Below are 23603 nucleotides of genomic sequence, written 5' to 3'. Positions count from 1 at the left end.
TATGTATTCAGTGAAATATATACAAGAACTTTAACTCGTCAAATGGTTCCACCAATTCCAACGCAAACAAACGTACATTAGGCTAAAAATCATGGAAATCCATTTGCACGTGCAGATCGTGTAATCCGTGCAGACAGCAGCTGGAAGTCTGTGACATGAGGAGGCTCATGACATGTGGGTGAATGTAGCAGATCAAGTATATTAAAAAAAAAATGTACAATCGTGTGAGAATGTTAATTAACACCACAACGTCCTCATTCATGAATCGGTTTGATTTTATTCGTCTCATGTCTGTTATAAGTTAATAATTCTTATTTTCCTCGGGGTGTCGTTTCACTCTCCCGACTGTCGTCTGCTGTCTCCTCGGGAGCCTCACGAACGAAAGCGTCGGTGTATTCCCGCGAAAAGTGTGGGTTGTATTTTGACATTTATCTCATAAATGATAAAAATGTAAGGTAAATGTGTAAGTGAACCTGCACTGTGCTATACTATCTCATGGCTGACTTTGGCGCCGAGAGTTTGATGGAATCTGACTATTGTAAGAAACACCCGTTATCATTAAGGACTGATATCGGCATTGAACAACAGACGTATGTATTAAATGAAAGATATCATTTACGTACAATGTCTGTTCGACCCTAGCTGGAGTTGATGTTGTCTGTAGAATACTTTATTATTTATTGTGTGTGACAAATATGGTTCGTGTGGCCTTGGTGATTATGTTCTTTGCAAGTAAGTGCATCTATTTGTTATTCAGTGTAGGTTTAAGGCACTTTGTTATATACATCACTGGTAGATCCAAGTGTGGGGTTCATAAGAATACTAACGGAAACTCGTGTTTGTGTTTCATAATATATATATTCTAAAACTAATTTATACATCTTTTAGTATATCTTCATGAGTGAGCGAGTGAGTTTGGTTTAACGCTGCTTTTAACATTATTCCAGTTATATCGCGGCCTGTCAGCTTTATGTGGGAGGTAAGCCCGACGTGATGCTGGTCTCAGACGTTTACCACTTTGGTGAAACCCACGAGTACCGGGTATGGTGCTGACAAACCTAGAAACATAATCGGGGCGAACCGGAATTCGAACCCACAATCGTAGGTTTCTGGTGTGCCCAAGGGACGCAACTCTGCACATAGAATCGCGGCGCCACCCGTGCCCCCATATCTTCATAAAAACTTTAAGGTTGAGATTCACAATTTGCACTTGCATGTTCACGCAGGGCGCAGAAATGTGAAAGTTTGGTTGTTGAGAGCGTGATACACACGTGGATATTGTATGTGCACAGCACAGAATGATAGTTTGACTATCACGTGATCATAAAAACATTTTTGTTTAACCGTAAGTAATACTTACTTGCTGAAAATCAACGTTTGTGTTCCGTGAGTATGCTGGAAGCAGGAATGGCGCAAAACGCCAAAGCGGCCAGACATTTTAATGTTCAATCGAAACACACTGTCCTTTCTTTGGAGATCTTATCTACAGCAGGGCAACACTAATATTTAGCCAAGGGCGGGTCGTCCACGTGTGACGTTACGTCAACAAGGGACCCGTGAAGATCTCGGGGTAGAATAGGTCTTCAGCAACCCATGCTTGACGTAAGAGGTGACTAACGGCTCGGGAGGTCAGGTTCGCCAAATTGGTTGATGCGTGTCATTGTATCCCAATTGTGTGGATTGACGTTCATGATGTCAATCACTGGATTGTCTGGTCCAGACTCGATTAATTACAGCCGACCGTCATACGGCTAGAATATTGCTGAGTTCGGCGTTAATAACTCTCACACACAAACTATTTCAACACGATACCATATTCGGTTGGTGCATCTACGGAATCTTTATCAAACTGCCATATTAACAGCTCGGACAATTCCTTGAGACCAATATTGTGGCAGGACCATACGCAAACGATAGAGGGAGCACAACATTCGGCCCCGACTTCCAGCGTTACGTCCAACTTTGCTTTCACGTCATAGCCAGGCACGCCTGAACGGGTGTAGACAGCATCTGAGGCTCAGAAGACAAGACTAGGACATGTTCATCTGGACAGCGCTGATGGACATGCTAGGGTCTACATGCGCCTAGCTAGATATTGCTGAACTGACCTGGCTGGTTGTTTTCCCAGACCTATCCCCCATAGTACATGTCTGGCATGAGATTGAACGACGTCTATGACAGGAACAGAACCAGCCGGTAACGCTAGCTCAGTATGTCCAATCACATCTAAGTGAGAAGGAGAGTGAGTGAGTGAGTGGGGTTTTACGCCGCTTTTAGCAATATTCCAGCAATATCACGGCGGTGGACACCAGAAATGGGCTTCACACATTGTACCCATGTCGGGAATCGAACCCAGATCTTCGGCGTGACGAGCGAACACTTTAACCACTAGGCTACCCGACCGCCCCTGACTGTTGGAACAACATGCCAGATCATCTGGTGCACCACAGCTGCCTCGTCTGTATCAACGCAAATGGTGGTCACACCCGATAGTGACATTGTTAATTAAGTTGTTACGTCACCGTTCTTTTAGGGCGTGTCGTTCTGTTTCCTGTTACCAGGATTTGGTTTTGTCAATGAATGTGTAATGATAAAATATTGATCTGACAATGACCAAATAGTATGTCCTTATTTACATATTGTTTTACCCCCCACCCCTTAGTTAAAACATCGTTTTATTGACACAATCGTATATATTGCCAAGTGAAATCTTTCACTGAAGCTACAATTCAAATTGTGTCACCATATCCCATTCACAACATTCAAACTGAAGGTAAAAGGCCAAATGTCATGCTTCCAACTGAGCCCTTCAGGATTTTTCAGGGAAGACCCTGTTGTCACGGTAACACAATGTCCAGATGTCCTGGTTCTTGATGTCCTCTCCGTTGTTGTAAAATCGCATTGGTTTGTTTGTTGTAATATTTAATTGTATTTTCAGACATTAGTCAGTGCCAAGATTGTGACACGTTTCTTTGTCTGAGAACATTCCACGATGAATTTATCGCCGCAGCAGAGAACAGGACGGCAGCATGTAGGTAAGAGTGATTGAGTTGGGTTCAACTCCGCTTTGATCAATAAGTCTCCGTCGTATCACGGCGTAATAGTTTAGTGTTGGATGGGTTAGTGAGTGAGTTGGGTTTAACGCTGCTTTTAACATTATTCCAGTTATATCGCGGTGTGTCAGCTTGATGTGGGAGGAAAGCCCGAAGTGATGCAGGTGTCAGACGTTTACCACTTCGGTGAAACCCACGAGCACGGGTATGGTGCTGACAAACCTAGAAACATAATCGGGGCGAACCGGGATTCGAACTCACAATCATAGGTTTCTGGCGTGCCCAAGGGACGCAACTCTGCACAGCGAATCGCGGCGCCTTAGACGACTGGGGCACCCGTGCCCCCAGTGATGGATGAAACCCAGAAACGATGGTGGTAGACGGTAACCCCTTTCACGAAACCCATGGTGACGGGAACGATATGGTGCTTACAAACCACCTTGGCGAATCCCGGGTTCGAACTCACGAGCAGCGGATCCTGAAATGGCTAAGAGACGCAAGTTGTCTGTAAGAAACCTGCGCCGCCTTTTGTTAGTTGGCTTCATGACGACAGAGTACAATCACATCTAAGTGAGAAGGAGTGTGAGTGAGTGAGTATGGTTTTACGCCGCTTTTAGCAATATTCCAGCAATATCACCGCGGTGGGACACCAGCAATGGGCTTCACACCTTGTGCCCATGTCGATCATCCCGGTCTTCGGCGCGACGACGAGCAAACGCTTTAACCACGAGGCTACGACACTGAAGGAGAATACACCAATGACAAAGCCATCATTCGGAGATAGACAGGGGCTTACTGAGTACATACTCCGCCACGGAAATATATTTCGGAGATAAGCACGGGGTACTGGGAACATAGTCTACTCCAGATTTATTCTTCAGAGACAGGTGCGATGGGATAGTCTACTAGCTAAGGCGTGTGCCCCTCATGCCGAAGGCCCGGGTTCGATTCCCTAGAAGAGTGGGGAATCATCTAATAATGGCCATCGATGGCAATCTGACAAGCATTCCCTTTCAGTTCCTGCAGGGCCATGGACGTCACACCAGCAGCATTGCGCTCGACAACGTGTAGTCAATGACCTCATGACACAACGGATTGTTCGCTCAATTCTTTGGCCACCTGTTTCGCAGATCTGAAACACTGAATAACACCCAAGAACTGAAACTTTTGTTTATTTCACTATGACCCGTGAAGATCCGGGGTAGAATAGGTCTTCAGCAACCAATGCTTGCCGTAAGAGGCGACTAACGGGATCGGGTGGTCAGGCTCGCTGACTTGGTTGATGCATGTCATCGATCCCAGTTGCGTATATCGATGCTCATGATGTTAATCACTGGGTTGCCTGGTCCTGACTCGATATTTTTACAGACCACCGTCATATAGCTGGAATATTGCTGAGTGCGGCGTTAAACAACCAACCAAGTATCAGAACAACACATGGACCTCTCTCTGGTAGTATATATGAGCGAGTCCCTCTACCAATGTAGATCCCTGTGTTAAAGATATGAACATCCTCTTGTTTCTCGCAGTGCTGTGGAGGAGTACGTAGACTGTGTGAGTCAGGCCACCAACGCCTGTACCAGACTGGGCATAGCTGAGCTCCAGACAGCGGCAGACAGGATGAAGACCTACGCCATCTGTAGAGGTTGGTCCTGCTTCCTGTGATCCATGTCAAGCCTGTTCCCATATAAATAATGATCGAGGAAGCATATAATCTTAAAACTGGCATCATTAGTGAGTTTTGTTTTACCCCGCCTTTACCAATATTCTGCGGAGCACACCAAAAAAACGGGCTGCCCACATTAATTTGTTTGTTTGTTTGTTGTTTAACGCCGCACTCAGCAATGTTCCGGATTAAGATCCTGGTAGAATAGGTCTTTAGCAACCCATAAAAGGCGACAATGCTTGTCGGAAGAGGCGACAAACCGGATCGGGTGATGCATGTCATCGTATCCCAATTGCGTGGATCGTTGCTCAGGATATCAATCACTGGATTGTCTGGTCCAGACTCGAATATTAAACAGACCGCTGTCATATAGCTGGAATATTGTTGAGTGCGGCGTTAAACAACAAACAAACATGTAACGATTCATGGGATCATGAAGTTACTAGAAAGGTAAATCCAGTTAATGGAGTGCTACACAACATCCACTGTATAAACATCCAATGTTTTTACGTTCATATGTTCTAGGTAAATCCATGAAAACCTTTTGAGTTACATGTAGTTCATGTGGGATACGATTCTTACCACAACACAATCAGTCTGTCATCAAAGCGCAATTGGTGGTTTCTTCCCTCATACTGTTGAAACGTATGGTGAGATCTAGAAGCCGTTTATCAGTATTGCACAAACATTATGGACCCGTGAAGATCCGGGGTAGAGTAGGTCTTCAGCAACCCATGCTTGCCGTAAAAGGCGACTATGCTTATCGTAAGAGGCGACTAACGGGATCGGGTGGTCAGGCTCGCTTACTTGGTTGATGCATGTCATCAATCCCAATTGTGTGGATCGATGCTCATGATATTAATCACTGGATTGTCTGGTCCAGATTATTTACAGACCGCCGTGATGTAGCTGGAATATTGCTGAGTGCGGCGTTAAACAATAAACCAACCAACCACAAACAGTATTCCGAACATATAAACATTATTGTTGTATTTGTCATCAATATCACCATCTCCAGGTCGCGTATTTCGGTTAACCGACACCAACTCCTAGATCTATTCCCGTGGTTATCGTGATCTCAAATTACCCGCTCTTGATTTCATCAGCCAATTTGATTCGCTACGCTACTCGTCTAACGGCTCAATCAGAAGACGAGTGTCAAACCAGTCCAAATGTTTGGTTGGCAATATCAACAACATCGCGGCCAGTCCCACTGATTACGATACAGTTTGCGAGGAATCGTTTTGATGGAAAGGATGTCTCCATATCCCTTTGCTACCAAGCATTCTCTGTGATATGCCCATTTCCTTTTTGCTTAGCTTGACGTTTGATCGATCGGTAAAATGTTATTTTATTAATTGACTGCGAGTAATTTAAAATCACGAGAGCCACTGGAATGGATCCAGGTGTTTGTGTAGGTTTACTGAAATGCGAGCCCCAGAGAAGTAGAGGTTGTGTATTTGTCAGTTTGAATATATGCAGGATGGTCACTTTGACATTTCAGGAACTCCATCGTCCCTCCCACAACTAGGGCTGGTAGTAATAGGAACACTCTTTGCAACCTGCTGGGACTACAGACATGCGGAGACGTCATATCAGTGAAAAGTCGCTTGCTTTTTTGTTTGATTGGGATTTGTCTAACTATTGGCCACACTTTGCTTTTGCCCCATTGATGCTGAGGTAGCCATTTTGAACCACAGGGAACACCCTTGTCACGAGTTAGTGGTCATAAAATAGTAATAATGGTTGCATAATGCTAGGATATAGGGGACATTTTGGTTTTGTTTGATATGTGATTGCTCCAAATCCCTCACTTATGAGGTGCTTAACACATTAATACATAACGATGAACTAAGGATGTGGTGTATTACCTCCTGTGACAAACATAAACAGCATGCTTAAGATGGAGCAAGATGGCGATGGAATTTCTTCAGAGCTGTGCTTATAGCATTTGTATAGTATACATACATGTATAGGTATTACTGTGCAGTGTGTTACAACTATCTGGTATCACTGTGCAGTGTGTTACAACTATCTAGTATTACTGTGCTGTGTGTTACAACTATCTACTATTACTGTGCAGTGTGTTACAACTATCTGTTACTACTGTGCTGTGTGTTACAACTATCTGGTATCACTGTGCAGTGTGTTACAACTATCTAGTATTACTGTGCAGTGTGTTACAACTATCTGTATTACTGTGCTGTGTGTTACAACTATCTGGTATTACTGTGCTGTGTGTTACAACTACCTGGTACTACTATGCAGTGTGTTACAACTATCTGGTATTACTGTGCAGTGTGTTACAACTATCTGGTATTACTGTGCAGTGTGTTACAACTATCTAGTATTACTGTGCAGTATGTTACAACTATCTGGTATTACTGTGCTGTGTGTTACAACTATCTGTATTACTTTGATGTGTGTTACAACTATCTGGTACTACTGTGCTATGTGTTACAACTATCTGGTACTACTGTGCTATGTGTTACAACTATCTGGTACTACTGTGCAGTGTGTTACAACTATCTGGTACTACTGTGCTATGTGTTACAACTATCTGGTATCACTGTGCAGTGTGTTACAACTATCTGTTATTACTGTGCTGTGTGTAACAACTATCTGGTATTACTGTGATGTGTGTTACAACTATCTGATATTACTGTGTTATATGTTACAACTATCTAGTTTTACCGTGTTATATGTTACAACCATCTGGTATTACTGTGTTATATGTTACAACCATCTGGTATTACTGTGTTATATGTTACAACTATCTGGTACTACTGTGCAGTGTGTTACAACTATCTGGTATTACTGTGCAGTGTGTTACAACTATCTAGTATTACTGTGCAGTATGTTACAACTATCTGGTATTACTGTGCTGTGTGTAGTGACGTGTATAGTGTATAGCAGTTTGGCGAAACGAGGCCAAAGCAAAATCACTGACTACACATCTCATATTTAAATCGTAAAATGATAAATATGTTTACATTTTGTACATGTATTTGATAACAATCTTCGGAAAATGTTATAATTTTAATGTTATTAAATGAATGTTATAAATTGTTATCAATAGAATGATCACTGCTAATACAAGTCAATGCTGCAATTACGTGTATTGTGTTTTGTCTTATCCAAGATGGCGGACGTTTCCGAGCGGAAACGTGTATAACGAACAACGGATATAACGAACTGATTTCTCTGGTCCCTTGCAGTTCGTTATATCCGTGTTCTACTGTACAATGAAAACCCACAAATCACAAACACGACAGCCTACAATTCAAACGTCCTCACGATGAAATACCTCACTAATGAAACTAATAAATTTGAGGCTTACAATCAACTTGAAGTGGAAAAATAGCAAGAAAACAGCAAGAAAAGTAGGTAGCGGAAATAAACAATATCCAGTTTGGAGGATAACATTTAGCAGCTGATCAACAAGTATCCCGTTTATGCAACAATTTCAATCCATCAACAGACCCGTGAAGATCCGGGCTAGAATAGGTCTTCAGCAACCCCTGCTTGCCGTAAAAGGCGACTATGTTTGTCGTAAAAGGCGACTAAAGTTTGTTTGTTTAACGCCACACTCATCAATACTCCAGCTGTATGACGGCGGTCTGAAAATAATCGAGTCTGGACCAGACAATCCAGTGATTGACATCATGAGCATCGATCCAAGCAGTTGGGGATATGATGACATGCATCGACCAAGTCAGCGAGGCTGACCACCCGATACTGGACTATACTTCGACATCATGGGAAAGTTGAAAACCCTCTTATTGTCAGGCAGTTTTGTCGAAATCGTTTGTCACTCTGAATCTTATGTATTGATCTAAATATGAAACAAATGAGGCGATATCACTGGTCTCCTTTATTTCTAGTTCAGGTGGGTAAATTAGTGGGAGGGGATTGGCTATTTCATGGTTATTGAACGAAATCATATAATCGGTATGCCTGAAACGTATGTTAAACTTCTTGGCCAAGTTACCATGTTTTGACTTTGCCAATCCGAACAGAAATTCAGATTCAGATTCATAAAGAGTGAGTGAGTGAGTATGGTTTTACGCCGCTTTTAGCAATATTCCAGCAACATCACGGCGGGGGACATCAGAAATGGGCTTCACACATTGTACATTGTCGGGAATCGAACCCGGGTCTTCGGCGGGGCGAGAGAACGCTTTAACCACTAGGCTACCCGACCGCCCCTGATTCATAAAGAAACAGAAGGAGAGCCCAATTAGTGGGAATGCCTACTTCTTGCCTAGTTTTTACATAGATATTATAAATGAGGAAGTCCAGCCTTTCACATGTTGCAGAAATGAATGTGTAGTTCCCACAGCGGTAACAAAACCTCTGGCTTGTTTAGAAGGAATCTATATAGCGACATGTAGTATTGTGCTGTTGCAATACACAATACGTTCACGGGGGGATTCAAAATTAAGTTTATTGTGTACTGACGTGATAACATGTTTGAAGAAATATTATTTGGCTAAATAATCCCATTTTAACAAACAGTTGCACGAGTTACTTCAATTCTACGAACTGTTAATGAACAAGAACATTAATTTCCTTTACATGTGAGCTTATAAAAAAAAATTTCAATTGTATATCTACCAATGATTTCGTTATTGTTTTCATTCGGGTAGAAGTACATCTAGGTTATCTTGTCAAAGAAGACTCATATGACGCATTATTTTATGAACATAGATATTTGCGTTGCTAGTTAACTGTAAAGTTATGCCGCATAAAAGTGGCATAATTTTGCATAATGACCTATAGTTGGATCAGTTTTATTTTTTAATGCTCGTTCAGAAAGGCCACTGAATTTCTTGCCCAGTATCAGCTGCAACAACAATAGCGTCACATCATCATATTGTTTAACGATAGGCGACCGCCTCCGTGGTCTAATGATAGAGCGTTCGCCCGGGGAGCGGAGGGTCCGGGGTTCGATCCCCAACCTCGTCATACCAAAAGACGTTAAAAGATGGTACTTGTTACCCTGTCTGGCGCTTGTCATTAAGGGGCTAAAACAAGGACTGGTCTGCTCGGAGTCAGTATACTGTGTCTGAGTGGGATATTCATGTTAAACTGCGGCATGGTATCTCAGTGTGCTAGCACTATGAATCGGCATCACTCCGGACTAGTACAAGCAGCCACACACACACATACATGTGCATGAACGTCGCTATATAAGTGCAATAATCTTGGACGCGACGTTAAACCCCATTTCACCTCACCTCATCTCACCTTAAAGATAGGCAGATAGGCTGCGCAGAGTTGCATCAGTTAGGCTCGCCAGCAACAGAAGATATGAATGCGAATTACAGATTCGCCTGATAATGTTTCTCGCCTTGTCAGCATCATACCCGTGGGTGTCATCGTAGTGACCTGCATCAAAGACCTGCATCACCTCCAACTTTCCTCCCACATCAAACTGACTTGCCATGGTGATGTCACTGGAATACTGTTTGAAGCGCAAGTAAACCAAACACACTATCTTGGACTGGTACTGTTTCCAAGTATGAAATGTTTAAAACCAGTTGTATCATAAAGAAACGGGACAAAAACATTTTCCTAATCATGAGAAATCTGTACTTAAAGCAGAGTCTATTTACGATTCGACTGCAGCCTGAGCACGCATTTATGAATCACCATCAAGTAGTGATGATGACAGGTGAGCGTATCCTGCCCCATCGGTGTCACCCGTCACAAACACATACAAAGGCAAAGAAGTTGTTTACATAAAAAAAACCACACGGAAATATAGTACAAGTCAGAAAAGAGAATTGCAACGGTCACCATTTCTGTGACAGCAAATATGGAAGTCTCCTCCACAAGTCTGTCATAAAGCTTTATAAAAGCTTTGCCGAGGCCTTGAATGTTGTAACCCGGATGAAACAACTTTTGAGTAAGAGTCCCGTGTCGCTCTTTGACATCTGCGAAGATTGTACCTTAAAGGTTGTGAAATGTAGACACCAAAGGCTGGAGCCGCGGGAATATTGCTCGACATGAAGGTAAAGTTGACTATTCAATATGGAACTGATGAGGCGGTCTCATGAATAAACATCTGTGTCCATGTTTGTGTAGCGGCCATAAAATGTCCGAGTCCCGTGATGGGATTCGAACCACGGACCTTCTGATCCGAGGTCGGACGCCTTGTTCCCATGACCATTGAGAGCAAGCTGACAAGGTAAGGATGTCATCTTTGGGATGACTCCACGCCCTGCTACATACTCCCCCGTTAACAGAAGGCACGACCCGGTCCGCATAGTAGGGTACTGAGGCTTATTTTGCTCAAATTTAATATGAACGTGCTGAGCCCCACGTTGGGCGCTAATGTAGCGGCCATAAAATGTACGAGTCCCGTGATGGGATTCGAACCACGAACCTTCTGATCTAAGGTCGGACGCCTTGTTTACATGACCATAGAGGTTAACCCCGTCAGCAAGCTGACAAGGTAAGGATGTCATCTGTTGGATGACGCCACGTCCTGCTACATTTGCACAATGAATAAGTATGTAATTAATTACCAAAGCATGAAAAATACACAGGGAACATCATACTAGTATATGCATCAACAGTCTTGTTTCCCATGACGATATCGCACTGGGTGTGACTAACCACATTACAGTCTTCAACACACACTAGTAACAGCATTGATTATTATGTTTATGTACCTGACAATAAACACACGCGGTGGAACTGTTATTGCTTAGTAAGGGCCCGTCCCACAGATCGGTCGTAACACAATGACATTCCTAGACATTCAAAATTACTTCATCAGAGGCTTCATCTTGTAGAAATCCATAAACATCATCAGAATTCACTAATGACACAATTCATCAATAAGAGTGCTTTCGGAAACAAACAGCTTGACACTAATGAATGTGTATCCAGTCTAGTACATTGTTAAATTCCATTTCAAATGATAATGAGTGAAAGAACATTGACTGTAACAAAGTTAAATACACACCTCGCACATGAAATAAAGATACAAACAGCAGTTTCATCGACCTGAGTGATACCAATCGCCTTTGTGTCTGGTCCAGACTCAATTATTTATAGACCGTGAAGATCCGGGTAGATGATAGATTTTCAGCAACCCATGACTAATGGGATCGGTTAGTTAGGCTCGCTGTCTTGGTTGATGCATGTCATCATATCCCAATTGCGCAAATCGATGCCCATGCTGTCAATCAGTGGATTGTCTGGTCAAGACTCGATTATTTACAGCCTGCAGTCATAAAAAGCTGAACGTTGCTGGTATTAGCGTTAAACAACTAACAGACACATTTATAGGTGTAACTAATGCGGTGTTTAACAACAAGGGGTGGTGGGGTAGCCTAGTGGTTCGCTCGTCACACCGAAGGCCCGGGTTCGATTCCCCACATGGGTACAATGTGTGAAGCCCATTTCTGGTGTCCCCCGCCGTGATGTTGCTGGACTATTGCTAAAATCGGTGTAAAACCATACTCACTCACTCACTCTTTATGAATCTGAATCTGAATTTCTGTTCGGATTAATAAGTGCCTTTAATAACCTGCGTCATACATCAATGTAACAACTGTCAGCGAGAAAAGTCATGGTCTTTGGCTTGCTCTCACCTTAAACGTGTCTACCTACACATGAACACATTGGATACAAACAGAATTTCGATAGTCATTAACAAATGTGATGCAACTGTCATTGAAGCTTGACTTTTCAATATTTGATAAGGGCGTTCATTATATTTACGGTGCTTGAATCTCAGTGTAAAGATTCATGTTTGTTAGTGTAATTTGATTTGCTTGTAGCTCACACAGTTTGGCAATACTCCTCACAGGTAGGCATTGGAAATGTGTTAATGTAAATGTATAATACCAGCATAACCCTTCACAGGTAGTGGTTTGGAAATGCGTAAATGTCTTACATCAACATATCTCTCACAGGTAAGAACTGGAAATGCCTAAATGTCTGATATCAACTAACCTCTCACAGGTAAGTATTGGAAAAGTGTGCATGTCTGATATCAACTAACCTCTCACAGGTAAGTATTGGAAAAGTGTATATGTCTGATATCAACTTAACCTCTCACAGGTAAGTATTGGAAAAGTGTACATGTCTGATATCAACTAACCTCTCACAGGTAAGTATTGGAAAAGTGTACATGTCTGATATCAACTAACCTCTCACAGGTAAGTATTGGAAAAGTGTACATGTCTGATATCAACTAACCTCTCACAGGTAAGTATTGGAAAAGTGTACATGTCTGATATCAACTAACCTCTCATAGGTAAGTATCGGAAAAGTGTACATGTCTGATATCAACTAACCTCTCACAGGTAAGTATCGGAAAAGTGTACATGTCTGATATCAACTAACCTCTCACAGGTAAGTATTGGAAAAGTGTACATGTCTGATATCAACTAACCTCTCACAGGTAGGTATTGGAAAAGTGTACATGTCTGATATCAACTAACCTCTCACAGGTAAGTATTGGAAAAGTGTACATGTCTGATATCAACTAACCTCTCACAGGTAGGTATTGGAAAAGTGTACATGTCTGATATCAACTAACCTCTCACAGGTAAGTATTGGAAAAGTGTACATGTCTGATATCAACAAACCTCTCACAGGTAAGTATTGGAAAAGTGTACATGTCTGATATCAACTAACCTCTCACAGGCAGGTATTGGAAAAGTGTACATGTCTGATATCAACTAACCTCTCACAGGTAAGTATTGGAAAAGTGTACATGTCTGATATCAACTAACCTCTCACAGGTAGGTACTGGAAAAGTGTGCATGTCTGTTATCAACTAACCTCTCACAGGTAAGTATTGGAAAAGTGTACATGTCTGATATCAACTAACCTCTCACAGGTAAGTATTGGAAAAGTGTATATGTCTGATATCAACTAACCTCTCACAGGTAGGTATTGGAAAAGTGTACATGTCTGATATCAACTAACCTCTCACAGGTAAGTATTGGAAAAGTGTACATGTCTGATATCAACTAACCTCTCACAGGTAAGTATTGGAAAAGTGTACATGTCTGATATCAACTAACCTCTCACAGGTAAGTATTGGAAAAGTGTACATGTCTGATATCAACTAACCTCTCATAGGTAAGTATCGGAAAAGTGTACATGTCTGATATCATCTAACCTCTCACAGGTAAGTATCGGAAAAGTGTACATGTCTGATATCAACTAACCTCTCACAGGTAAGTATTGGAAAAGTGTACATGTCTGATATCAACTAACCTCTCACAGGTAGGTATTGGAAAAGTGTACATGTCTGATATCAACTAACCTCTCACAGGTAAGTATTGGAAAAGTGTACATGTCTGATATCAACTAACCTCTCACAGGTAGGTATTGGAAAAGTGTACATGTCTGATATCAACTAACCTCTCACAGGTAAGTATTGGAAAAGTGTACATGTCTGATATCAACTAACCTCTCACAGGTAAGTATTGGAAAAGTGTACATGTCTGATATCAACTAACCTCTCACAGGTAAGTATTGGAAAAGTGTACATGTCTGATATCAACAAACCTCTCACAGGTAAGTATTGGAAAAGTGTACATGTCTGATATCAACTAACCTCTCACAGGCAGGTATTGGAAAAGTGTACATGTCTGATATCAACTAACCTCTCACAGGTAAGTATTGGAAAAGTGTACATGTCTGATATCAACTAACCTCTCACAGGTAGGTACTGGAAAAGTGTGCATGTCTGTTATCAACTAACCTCTCACAGGTAAGTATTGGAAAAGTGTACATGTCTGATATCAACTAACCTCTCACAGGTAAGTATTGGAAAAGTGTATATGTCTGATATCAACTAACCTCTCACAGGTAGGTATTGGAAAAGTGTACATGTCTGATATCAACTAACCTCTCACAGGTAAGTATTGGAAAAGTGTACATGTCTGATATCAACTAACCTCTCACAGGTAAGTATTGGAAAAGTGTACATGTCTGATATCAACTAACCTCTCACAGGTAAGTATTGGAAAAGTGTACATGTCTGATATCAACTAACCTCTCACAGGTAAGTATCGGAAAAGTGTACATGTCTGATATCAACTAACCTCTCACAGGTAAGTATTGGAAAAGTGTACATGGCTGATATCCACTTAAAATCACACAGGTAAGTATTGGAAAAGTGTACATGGCCGATATCCACTTAACCTCACACAGGTAAGTATTGGAAAAGTGTACATGTCTGATATCAACTAACCTCTCACAGGTAAGTATTGGAAAAGTGTACATGTCTGATATCAACTAACCTCTCACAGGTAAGTATTGGAAAAGTGTACATGTCTGATATCAACTAACCTCTCACAGGTAAGTATCGGAAAAGTGTACATGTCTGATATCAACTAACCTCTCACAGGTAGGTATTGGAAAAGTGTACATGTCTGATATCAACTAACCTCTCACAGTACTGGAAAAGTTTACATACATTTACCTATTTTAACTGGGATACACCCTCTATCTGCACATGCTTCAAGAACTGTTTGAAGTAATGACCGTCCAAATTTGTAATGTAATTATATTTCCACGCTTGTTATGTCTGACCTGAGTATTGTTAGGGTTAACCCGGGAGGATCCGGGGTAGAATTGGTCTCCATCAACTCATGCTTGCCGTAAGAGGCGATTAACGGGATCGGGTGGTCACACTCGCGAACTTGATTGATACATGTCATCGTATCCCAACTGCGTTGATCGATGCTCATGATGTCAATCACTGGATTGTCTGGTCCACATTCGGATATTTATAGACCGTCGTCATGTCGCTGAATTATTGAGTAGAGGGATTTAACACAATTGTGCACTGCATTTCGATTTCATTTGTAGTTAGATGAATCAGATGTTATACGAGGGCTGGTCAAAAAGTTCTAAGGCTGACTAACTTTTGACTGTGGGCAATAACAAAGTTTAACTTGTCAGTGAAGTACATTGTTTTAGTAGTTCATTGCAAGTGTATATTTTGAGACTGCTTGTATATTAGTGACAGCCAGATGAACGTGACAGGGGTCCAAATGGACACAGAAATAGACCAGAACGAGTATCGAGCAGTCATCACGTTTTGGACTTCAGAGAAAAAGTACTCCCCAAGAAATTCATGACCGCATGTCACAAGTACATGCGGATAAGTGCATTAGCTATTCCACTGTTAAACGTTTGGCAGCGATGGGAGTACAAGCCTTGAAGATGACCCTATGTCTGGACGTCTCCAACTTCCATCAATGAAGATTCAACCAAGGGGATAGAAAAACTTATACTGTGAGACAGACGTATTATCATTGTTGAACTTTAGGAAGCCACTGGTCATGGATCCATTGAAACCATTATTCATGAACATTTCCATATGAATAAGATATATGCTCGTTGGATGCCAAAGCTTCTAACTTCCGATCTTAAGGAAAAAAGAACTGACATTGCCAGTGAAGATTTAGAGCTAATGGAAGAGGATTTCGTCAAATTAAAAAAGAGATTAGTAATGATGAAAACATGCGTCTACCACTATGATCCCGAGTCAAAACGTCAATCCATGGAATTGCATCATTCTACTTCTCCGGCACCAAAGAAATTCAAATCTTCAAGGTCAGTGAAGAAAGTTATGGCCACTGTATTCTGGGATGCAAAGGGTGTGATCCTTGTTGATTACTTAGAAAGTCTAAAGACGATCACCGGTGCCTACTATGCTGATTTGCTTCATCGCCTGAGAGGTTCTATCAAAGAAAAGCTGCGATGAATGCTGACTGCTGGAGTTCTTTAACTTCATGACAATGCCTCTTCTCATACCTCTCTTCTTGCAAAGGCTGCTGTGCGACAATGTGGGTTCGAAGAGCTTCCCCACCCTCCCTACTTGCCTGACCTGGCACCAAGTGATTTCCACCTGTTTCATAAATTGAAAGAACGACTTCGACAACGATGACCTCAAAGCTGCCGTGAATGGGTTTTTCATGTTCGCATCAGAAAATATTTTCCTGACTGGACTTAAAAAGCTTCACAATCGATGTGAGAAGTGTATTGAAAAGCAGGGAGAACATATTGATAAATAAAAAAACCCTAAAAACTAAAAAAATTGTTGGTTTTGTTTGTTAGGCTTAGAACCTTTTGACCAGCCCTCATACCTCCAGTGCAGTCACTTATCAATTTCTTAACACTCTTTTACAGAATCCCGTTGATCATATCAAGAGTTGCTAACAAGTTCTCAAAATGGAGAATGTTCTTTTGCTCTCATTTACCGATCTCGGTCCGGCCTCTTCAATCTATTCATTTGTTCCGACGGTGGTAATGTGCGCCATCAACTGTGTACAAACCTACAACTGCATATCCGTGTTCTACCACGAGGAAACAAGCCAGTGTAGCCTGTGTCCCATCATCTACAGGGAGGATTCCCCATCCCTCACTCCATCACCTGGGATGATGTACTACAGACGTGAGTCCAATTTATTGTGTATTTTGGAGAATAAACAACGACCTACTGGGAATTACGTATTTTACACATCTTCTCGAGGCAAGGGAGTGAAGACAATAAAGCGACAAAACCCTTTCCATTTCCAATAGAAATATCTGCATAAAGCAGAGTCGATTGTACGATTCCGACTATATATCATGAGCGTGTGTTAAAAAGTCCAGTTTCCACCCTTGCCGAAATAGGCTGGAATTTCGTGGCTCCATCCCAGGGCCACCAGTGGATGATGAATGGTGTTAATCCCGAGCCTTTGGCGAGCCTTACAGCATTCATACACGAGATAGATAATCCGTCATTTCTAGTTTCGCGTAGGGTATTCTATTACTCATTGGTATTTTCAGAGAGAAAAGTATGTATATACGTATGAAATGTCAACCCTACGGAGAAACCCTATATCGCATTACCACTGAATAAGTCGTTTGTTTGATGTTTAACGCCGCACTCAGCAATATTCCAGCTATATGACGGCGGTCTGTAAATAATCGGGTCTGGACTAGACAATCCAGTGATTGACATCATGAGCATCGACCTACGCAATTGGTAAACGATGGCATGCGTCAGCCAAACTACCGAGCATGCCCACCAAATCCTGTTAATCGCCTCTTACGACAAGCATGGGTTAGTGAAGATTAATTCTAACACGGATCTTCACGGTAAGATGCTACTTATAAACAAAACATGACACAACACATTGTCACAGACACTCTTATTCAAATTCAGCATGAAGATGCAAAGCCACAGTGATTGATATCATGAGCATCGGTCCACGCAATTGGGAACAATGACATGCATCAACCAAGTCAGCGCGCTAGACCACACGATTCTGTTAGTCACAACAGGCATAATTTGCTGAAGACCTGTTTTAACCTGGCTCTTCACTGGGTCACTGAATAAATAAAATCCAAGTGATTCCGTGGTATTTGATTGGCTAAGCAAGCAATGTTTTGGCCGAAAAATATTAAGGCCACGCCCAATGACGTTTAATGTTTCATGTTCGGCTGATACTATAATGGGCGGGGCATAATTGCGCCGAATGATGTTACTGATTTAATATTGTTGTCTTCTTCAGCAGCCAGTGAATTTATTGTTGTTTTATACTTAAAAATAAACGTACGATGTGAACCATTTGAGTAAATCGGATATTCACACCGGTTTTAACGTTTTTACCTTCATAAACGCAAACGAATTGAAATCAATTCTTAAAAAAAATACCATGTACAGTTAAGTCATAAGACAGCTTACTTGAAGTACTTTATTGTTGTAGGACCAGCAGAATCACCCCACATGTTGCTGTGGTTAAGGAAGGATCTTGTCAAAATTTATCGTGCACTTTGGGTTAACGGCACACTTATACATTGAATCATTTCTCGATATGGATCCAGCTCAGCGCCATCTGCTGGTGGTAGAGGGGGCATGAGTGGCCCAGTCGTCTAAGGCGTCGCGATTCGCTGTGCAGAGTTGCGTCCCTTAGGCACGCCAGAAACCTATGATTGTGGGTTCGAAGCCCGGTTCGCCCCGATTATGTTTCTAGGTTTGTCAGCACCTTATCCGTGCTCGTGGGTTTCACCGAAGTGGTAAACGTCTGACACCTGCATCACTTCAGGCTTTCCTCCCTCATTAAGCTGACACGCCGTGATATAAATGGAATGCTGTTCAAAGCGGCGTTAAACCCAACTCACTTACTCACTCTGGTGGTAGAGATTACAAAATGGACGCCAACATGGCTGGACTCTCTAGTTGTGCCAATCTATACTCAATATATCATAATCATCTTGCCAATCTTAGTAGGTTATTCAGGATCAATTGCAACAATGATGTATGTAATTCAAATCAATCTTGCAGCGCCCTCTGGTGGTGATATCTAAGATAGATTCCTAAATGACGGAATTTTCAGAAATTGTCAACTGTTTGTTCACAATATCAGTATCATTTGTTCAATTCAATTAAATTTGGCTTAAAACACTTCCAAGCTATATGGGCAATTGTTATATTTCAGCACTGCAGAAGTGTCCTCAGGGATCCATCCACTTTGCAACAGAGTCCGTCTGTGTTATCCTGATAGCCGGAAAATCTAATTTCACTGTTGCAAACAACGAATGTTCAAGACAGACATTCTATGGGACCAGTTATCGTTTGATTACTTTTAAAACCTCTGAGAAGTATCAGGAAGTTATCAAGTTCTTGGCCACGGGCACAGGTAAGGTGGCATTCTGTATCCATTCATATAACTTTCACCGCTATTTTGCATTTTACACCCAATAGAACCCATTTCGCCGGACTGGTTATCAAGTAACCTGGTTATTATAAATAGCTTATTCTCTGGTCTTGATGTTTTATAGCTTCATTTACATTCTGGTATGGCAGGACAGTGCATGGCTATGGCAAAATCAATTGTACCAAGCAGCTAAGTTACTCGAAAGAAACATTTATGCATGTCTACACACACGATCAACATTGCAAGACATTCTTCAACCTTTTCCCAATACGTTGCTTATCACTATTGGATATTGATTCATAAACACAGATGTAGTCGGAGTCGTAAACTGGACTCACCCTTTAGCAGATATTTCTTCTTCGCTCATGGAAAGCTTTTATTCAATATCATAAACTGTCGCTAAAAGTGATAGCAACGAGCATTGACAAAATAAAAGTTTCGTGTCATTGCATATATCTGACAAGCGATATCTTCATTAAGCCGAGTGTAGTGAGTGTGTGAGTTTAAATTTTATGTCTCACTTGCAATGCTTCAACTATATAACCTGTAAAACTGTGTTTAGAATGTAAACACATACAAGACATGTTTAGATCTAAACATGTTTTGGAATGTGTTTACATCTTCTATATCCCACAGTTAGACACTAAATATGTTTAGCTGTTAAGACAATCTTAAACATGTTTGGGAATGTCATTACATCTTCTATACCCTACATTTAGACACTAAAGATGTTTAGCTGTTAAGACAATCCTAAACATATTTGGGAATGTCATTACATCTTCTATACCCTACATTTAGACACTAAATATGTTTAGCTGTTAAGACAATCCTAAACATGTTTGGGAATGTCATTACATCTTCTATACCCCACATTTAGGCACTCATCACATTTAGCTGTTAAAACAATCGTAAATTTAATTAGATGCTAAACATGTTTAGACCCTTAAAGTGTCAAACTTACGGGACAAGGAACGCGCTTTGGTTTCCCTTGAATGTCGGTCTCGTCCCATCTGAACACGTTGCAGTGGGCTCATTTTATCATTATATGTGTTACAGTCAATGTGTAAAATGACAGAAATTTTGACTTAGGCAAAATATTTCAGATATTTAAAATACGTTCTTAAGAAGTTCAAAAGAGCTTAAAACATCACAAAAGACTAATCATGCTGTAACTAGTAGCCAAATGATTAGCAAAATATACCTTGACTTTCGTTTTATATTAATACTACCGTTTTCAGTCACTTGGAGATGAAATAGAGCATAAAAATGTTTGGAATTCGTTATCATAAAATATTAAATGGAAAAATGGCTGAAATATATAGTGTTTTTTTTAAATTGACCAAGTGAAATATTTCGCCATTTTACACATTGACTGTAAGATGTAGAGACTCTCCAGAGTGTCTTTTGAAATTTCAAACTTTCATCGACGAATGTTGATATATTTGACATCAAAAGATACGGGGGTGAAAATCTATTTAGCTACAAAAATCATTCGTCATACCTTTTCCGTTTGTAAACAGTCTCTTGAGTGTAAAAAGTACAGCTAACAAGCTTCAGTGGTGATGGCATGTGATTGTGACGTTATGATAACCGATGACATCACAATAGTCTGAAAAGCACTGTGATGCAATTTCAGTGCAGCCATATCTCCCAGGAGATATCCTTTGATCTCACCCAAACTATATCTCCCGTGTAAGACAGTGATATTAATATATTTGTTAATGTACATATCCCAACACATATAATGAAGAAACAACGAAACAAATAACAAGGCCGTCAAAGTCAATCCAATGATAGTTATTTGAACATTCAGATTAAATTAATCCATTAATTGTTTTCATGACACTTAAGAAATGAGAAGCTCTTCAGCCTGTTTGATCTTGATATGTTTTAGATGTCGAAGGGATTTGGACTGGACTGAGCTACGATACAACCGACCTCATGTGGAAGTGGTTTGATGGATCTGTTGGCCGGGTTCAACCGTGGTATCCAAGTGAACCTAACAGCAAGGGGAGTGAACTGTGTTCCGTTTTATACAAGCCTAATGAATGGACAATGCACGATAACAACTGCTCTGCGCAACGGAGCTTTATGTGTGAGGTTGAATTACTTTGAACATGGAATTGAACTTGCCACATCCTGCATTTTTTCTCTCTTGGCGATGATGATTTTGGTAAGGTGTGGTGAAATTAGGTTTAACGTCGCGTCCAAGATGATTGCACTTATATAGCGACGTGCATGCACGTGTGTGTGTGTGTGTGTGTGTGTGTGTGTGTGTGCGTGCGTGCGTGCGTGTGTGTGTGTGTGTGGCTGCTTGTACTAGTCCGGACTGATACCGATTTATAGTGCTAGCTCACTGAGATACCATGTCGCAGTTTAACATGAATACCCCACTCAGACACAGTATACTGACTCCGAGCCGATCAGTCCTTGTTTTAGCCGCCCCTTAATGCCGAGCGCCAGACAGGGTAACAACAAGTACCATCTTTAAACGTCTTTTGGTATGACCTTCCGCCCTCCAGGCGGACGCTCTACCACTACACCACGGAGGCGGTCTGATAATGTTGGACTATGGGGCGTCTTGGTCGTAAAATGGGAAATAAACGCATTGGCAATTTGTTCATCCTGAATTCATCTGTGAACAGTATACTTTCGTAGTCTTCAGATGAACTTCCGATCCTGTCCACACCATGTTAGGCGTACCTGACGATCATGTGGAATCATAAATGGGCGTTTCGTTGGGCGTCGGGGCCGGATGCTGTGCCCCCTCAACCTGTTGTGCACGGTTCTGACACTAATTGGTCTCGACCCAGGAATTATCCGAGCTGTTAATGTGGCAGTTTGGTATCGATTCCGTAGATGCACCAACCGACTATGGTTGTCTTGTTGATGTGACGTCACACGTAGATTACCGGCCCGTGTAAGTCATGTGTGTCGTCCTGCTGCAGATATGCTGTAGATATATCCAAGTGTTTTGATGAACATTAAACTACCTGGCAACTTCGTTTTGCGCCACTCCTGTTTGCAGCATCACTACGGCGCGTAGACCTTGATTTTCAGCAAGCTGTGGCTTTTTATTTACATCCAAATCGTGCGCCGTACATGAACATGCACGTGCAAATTGTGAATCACGAAGTCAAGAAGATGTGTTCATGAACATGTATTTAAAATTCCATTATCTAATTTCAGAATAAATTCATTTTTATTGAACTTTATAAGGAGCACAGTTATTTTTTTTCCGTAAGTGTATTTCTTAATGTTTGTTTAAAGTGAACCGAAGCCATATAGTCTTATATCATGTATTGTTGTCATGTAAATTAGTGGTCGGGAGTTGCTTCCCTTGGCCAAGCAAGAAACGAATGACTCGTGCATGTGGGTTTCACCAGAGTGGTAAACGTCTGAGACCTGCATCACTGCTTTCTTCGCAAATCAAGCTGACACGCTGTGATATAACTGGAATCCTGTTAAAAACGGGGTTTAATCCAAATCACTCACTCACTCATGGTAATTATGTGATATGCGACACTTAAATATTCATTGCGTAAGTGTTTCAGTATTTTACAATCATGACGACTATTTCTTAAAAAGAACTATTTCAGTACAACCTAGAAGAATACATGTTCAAAATGTATACCATTCTCTTTTTATTCTGTATGTATTAACTATAGGTTGTAGATGTTCGGGAGTTCCATGTCAACCTATGCATCACTGTTGACCATTGTCTGTGTGGTCTACGGTCCTTTCACAGACATGTTCATATCACTTTTGTCCATTGTCTGTGTGGTCTACGGTCCTTTACATGGACATGCTCACGTCACTGTTGCCCATTGTCTGTGTGGTCTACAGTCCTTTCACAGACATGCTCACGTCACTGTTGTCCATTGTCTGTGTGGTCTACAGTCCTTTCACAGACATGTTCATATCACTTTTGTCCATTGTCTGTGTGGTCTACGGTCCTTTACCCAGACATGCTCACGTCACTGTTGCCCATTGTCTGTGTGGTCTACGGTCCTTTCACAGACATGCTCACGTCACTGTTGTCCATTGTCTGTGTGGTCTACGGTCCTTCACCCAGACATGTTCATATCACTGTTGTCTATTGTCTGTGTGGTCTACGGTCCTTTACATGGACATGTTCACATCACTGTTGACCATTGTCTGTGTGGTCTACAGTCCTTTCACAGACATGCTGAC

At 41.4% G+C, this 23603-nt stretch overlaps 1 protein-coding gene across 1 annotated transcript; it reads left to right on the top strand.

The window, feature by feature from the left end:
• Window positions 1–12616: 12616 nt before the first annotated feature.
• LOC139473670 (lectin BRA-2-like) lies at window positions 12617–21566 on the top strand. Its single transcript, XM_071256364.1, has 4 exons — window positions 12617–12650; window positions 16894–17158; window positions 19191–19391; window positions 21304–21566. Exons 2-4 carry the CDS (start codon window positions 16936–16938, stop codon window positions 21522–21524), a joined length of 645 nt encoding a protein of 214 aa, XP_071112465.1. The 5' UTR covers window positions 12617–12650; window positions 16894–16935; the 3' UTR covers window positions 21525–21566.
• The last annotated feature ends 2037 nt before the right edge of the window (window positions 21567–23603 follow it).

This window comes from Haliotis cracherodii, unplaced genomic scaffold (genome assembly GCF_022045235.1).
Source record: "Haliotis cracherodii isolate W230 unplaced genomic scaffold, xgHalCrac1.p SCAF_3, whole genome shotgun sequence".
NCBI classification, from domain to species: domain Eukaryota; kingdom Metazoa; phylum Mollusca; class Gastropoda; order Lepetellida; family Haliotidae; genus Haliotis; species Haliotis cracherodii.
Note: the sequence above shows the minus strand (reverse complement) of the source record. Positions and strands in the feature narration are given on the sequence as shown.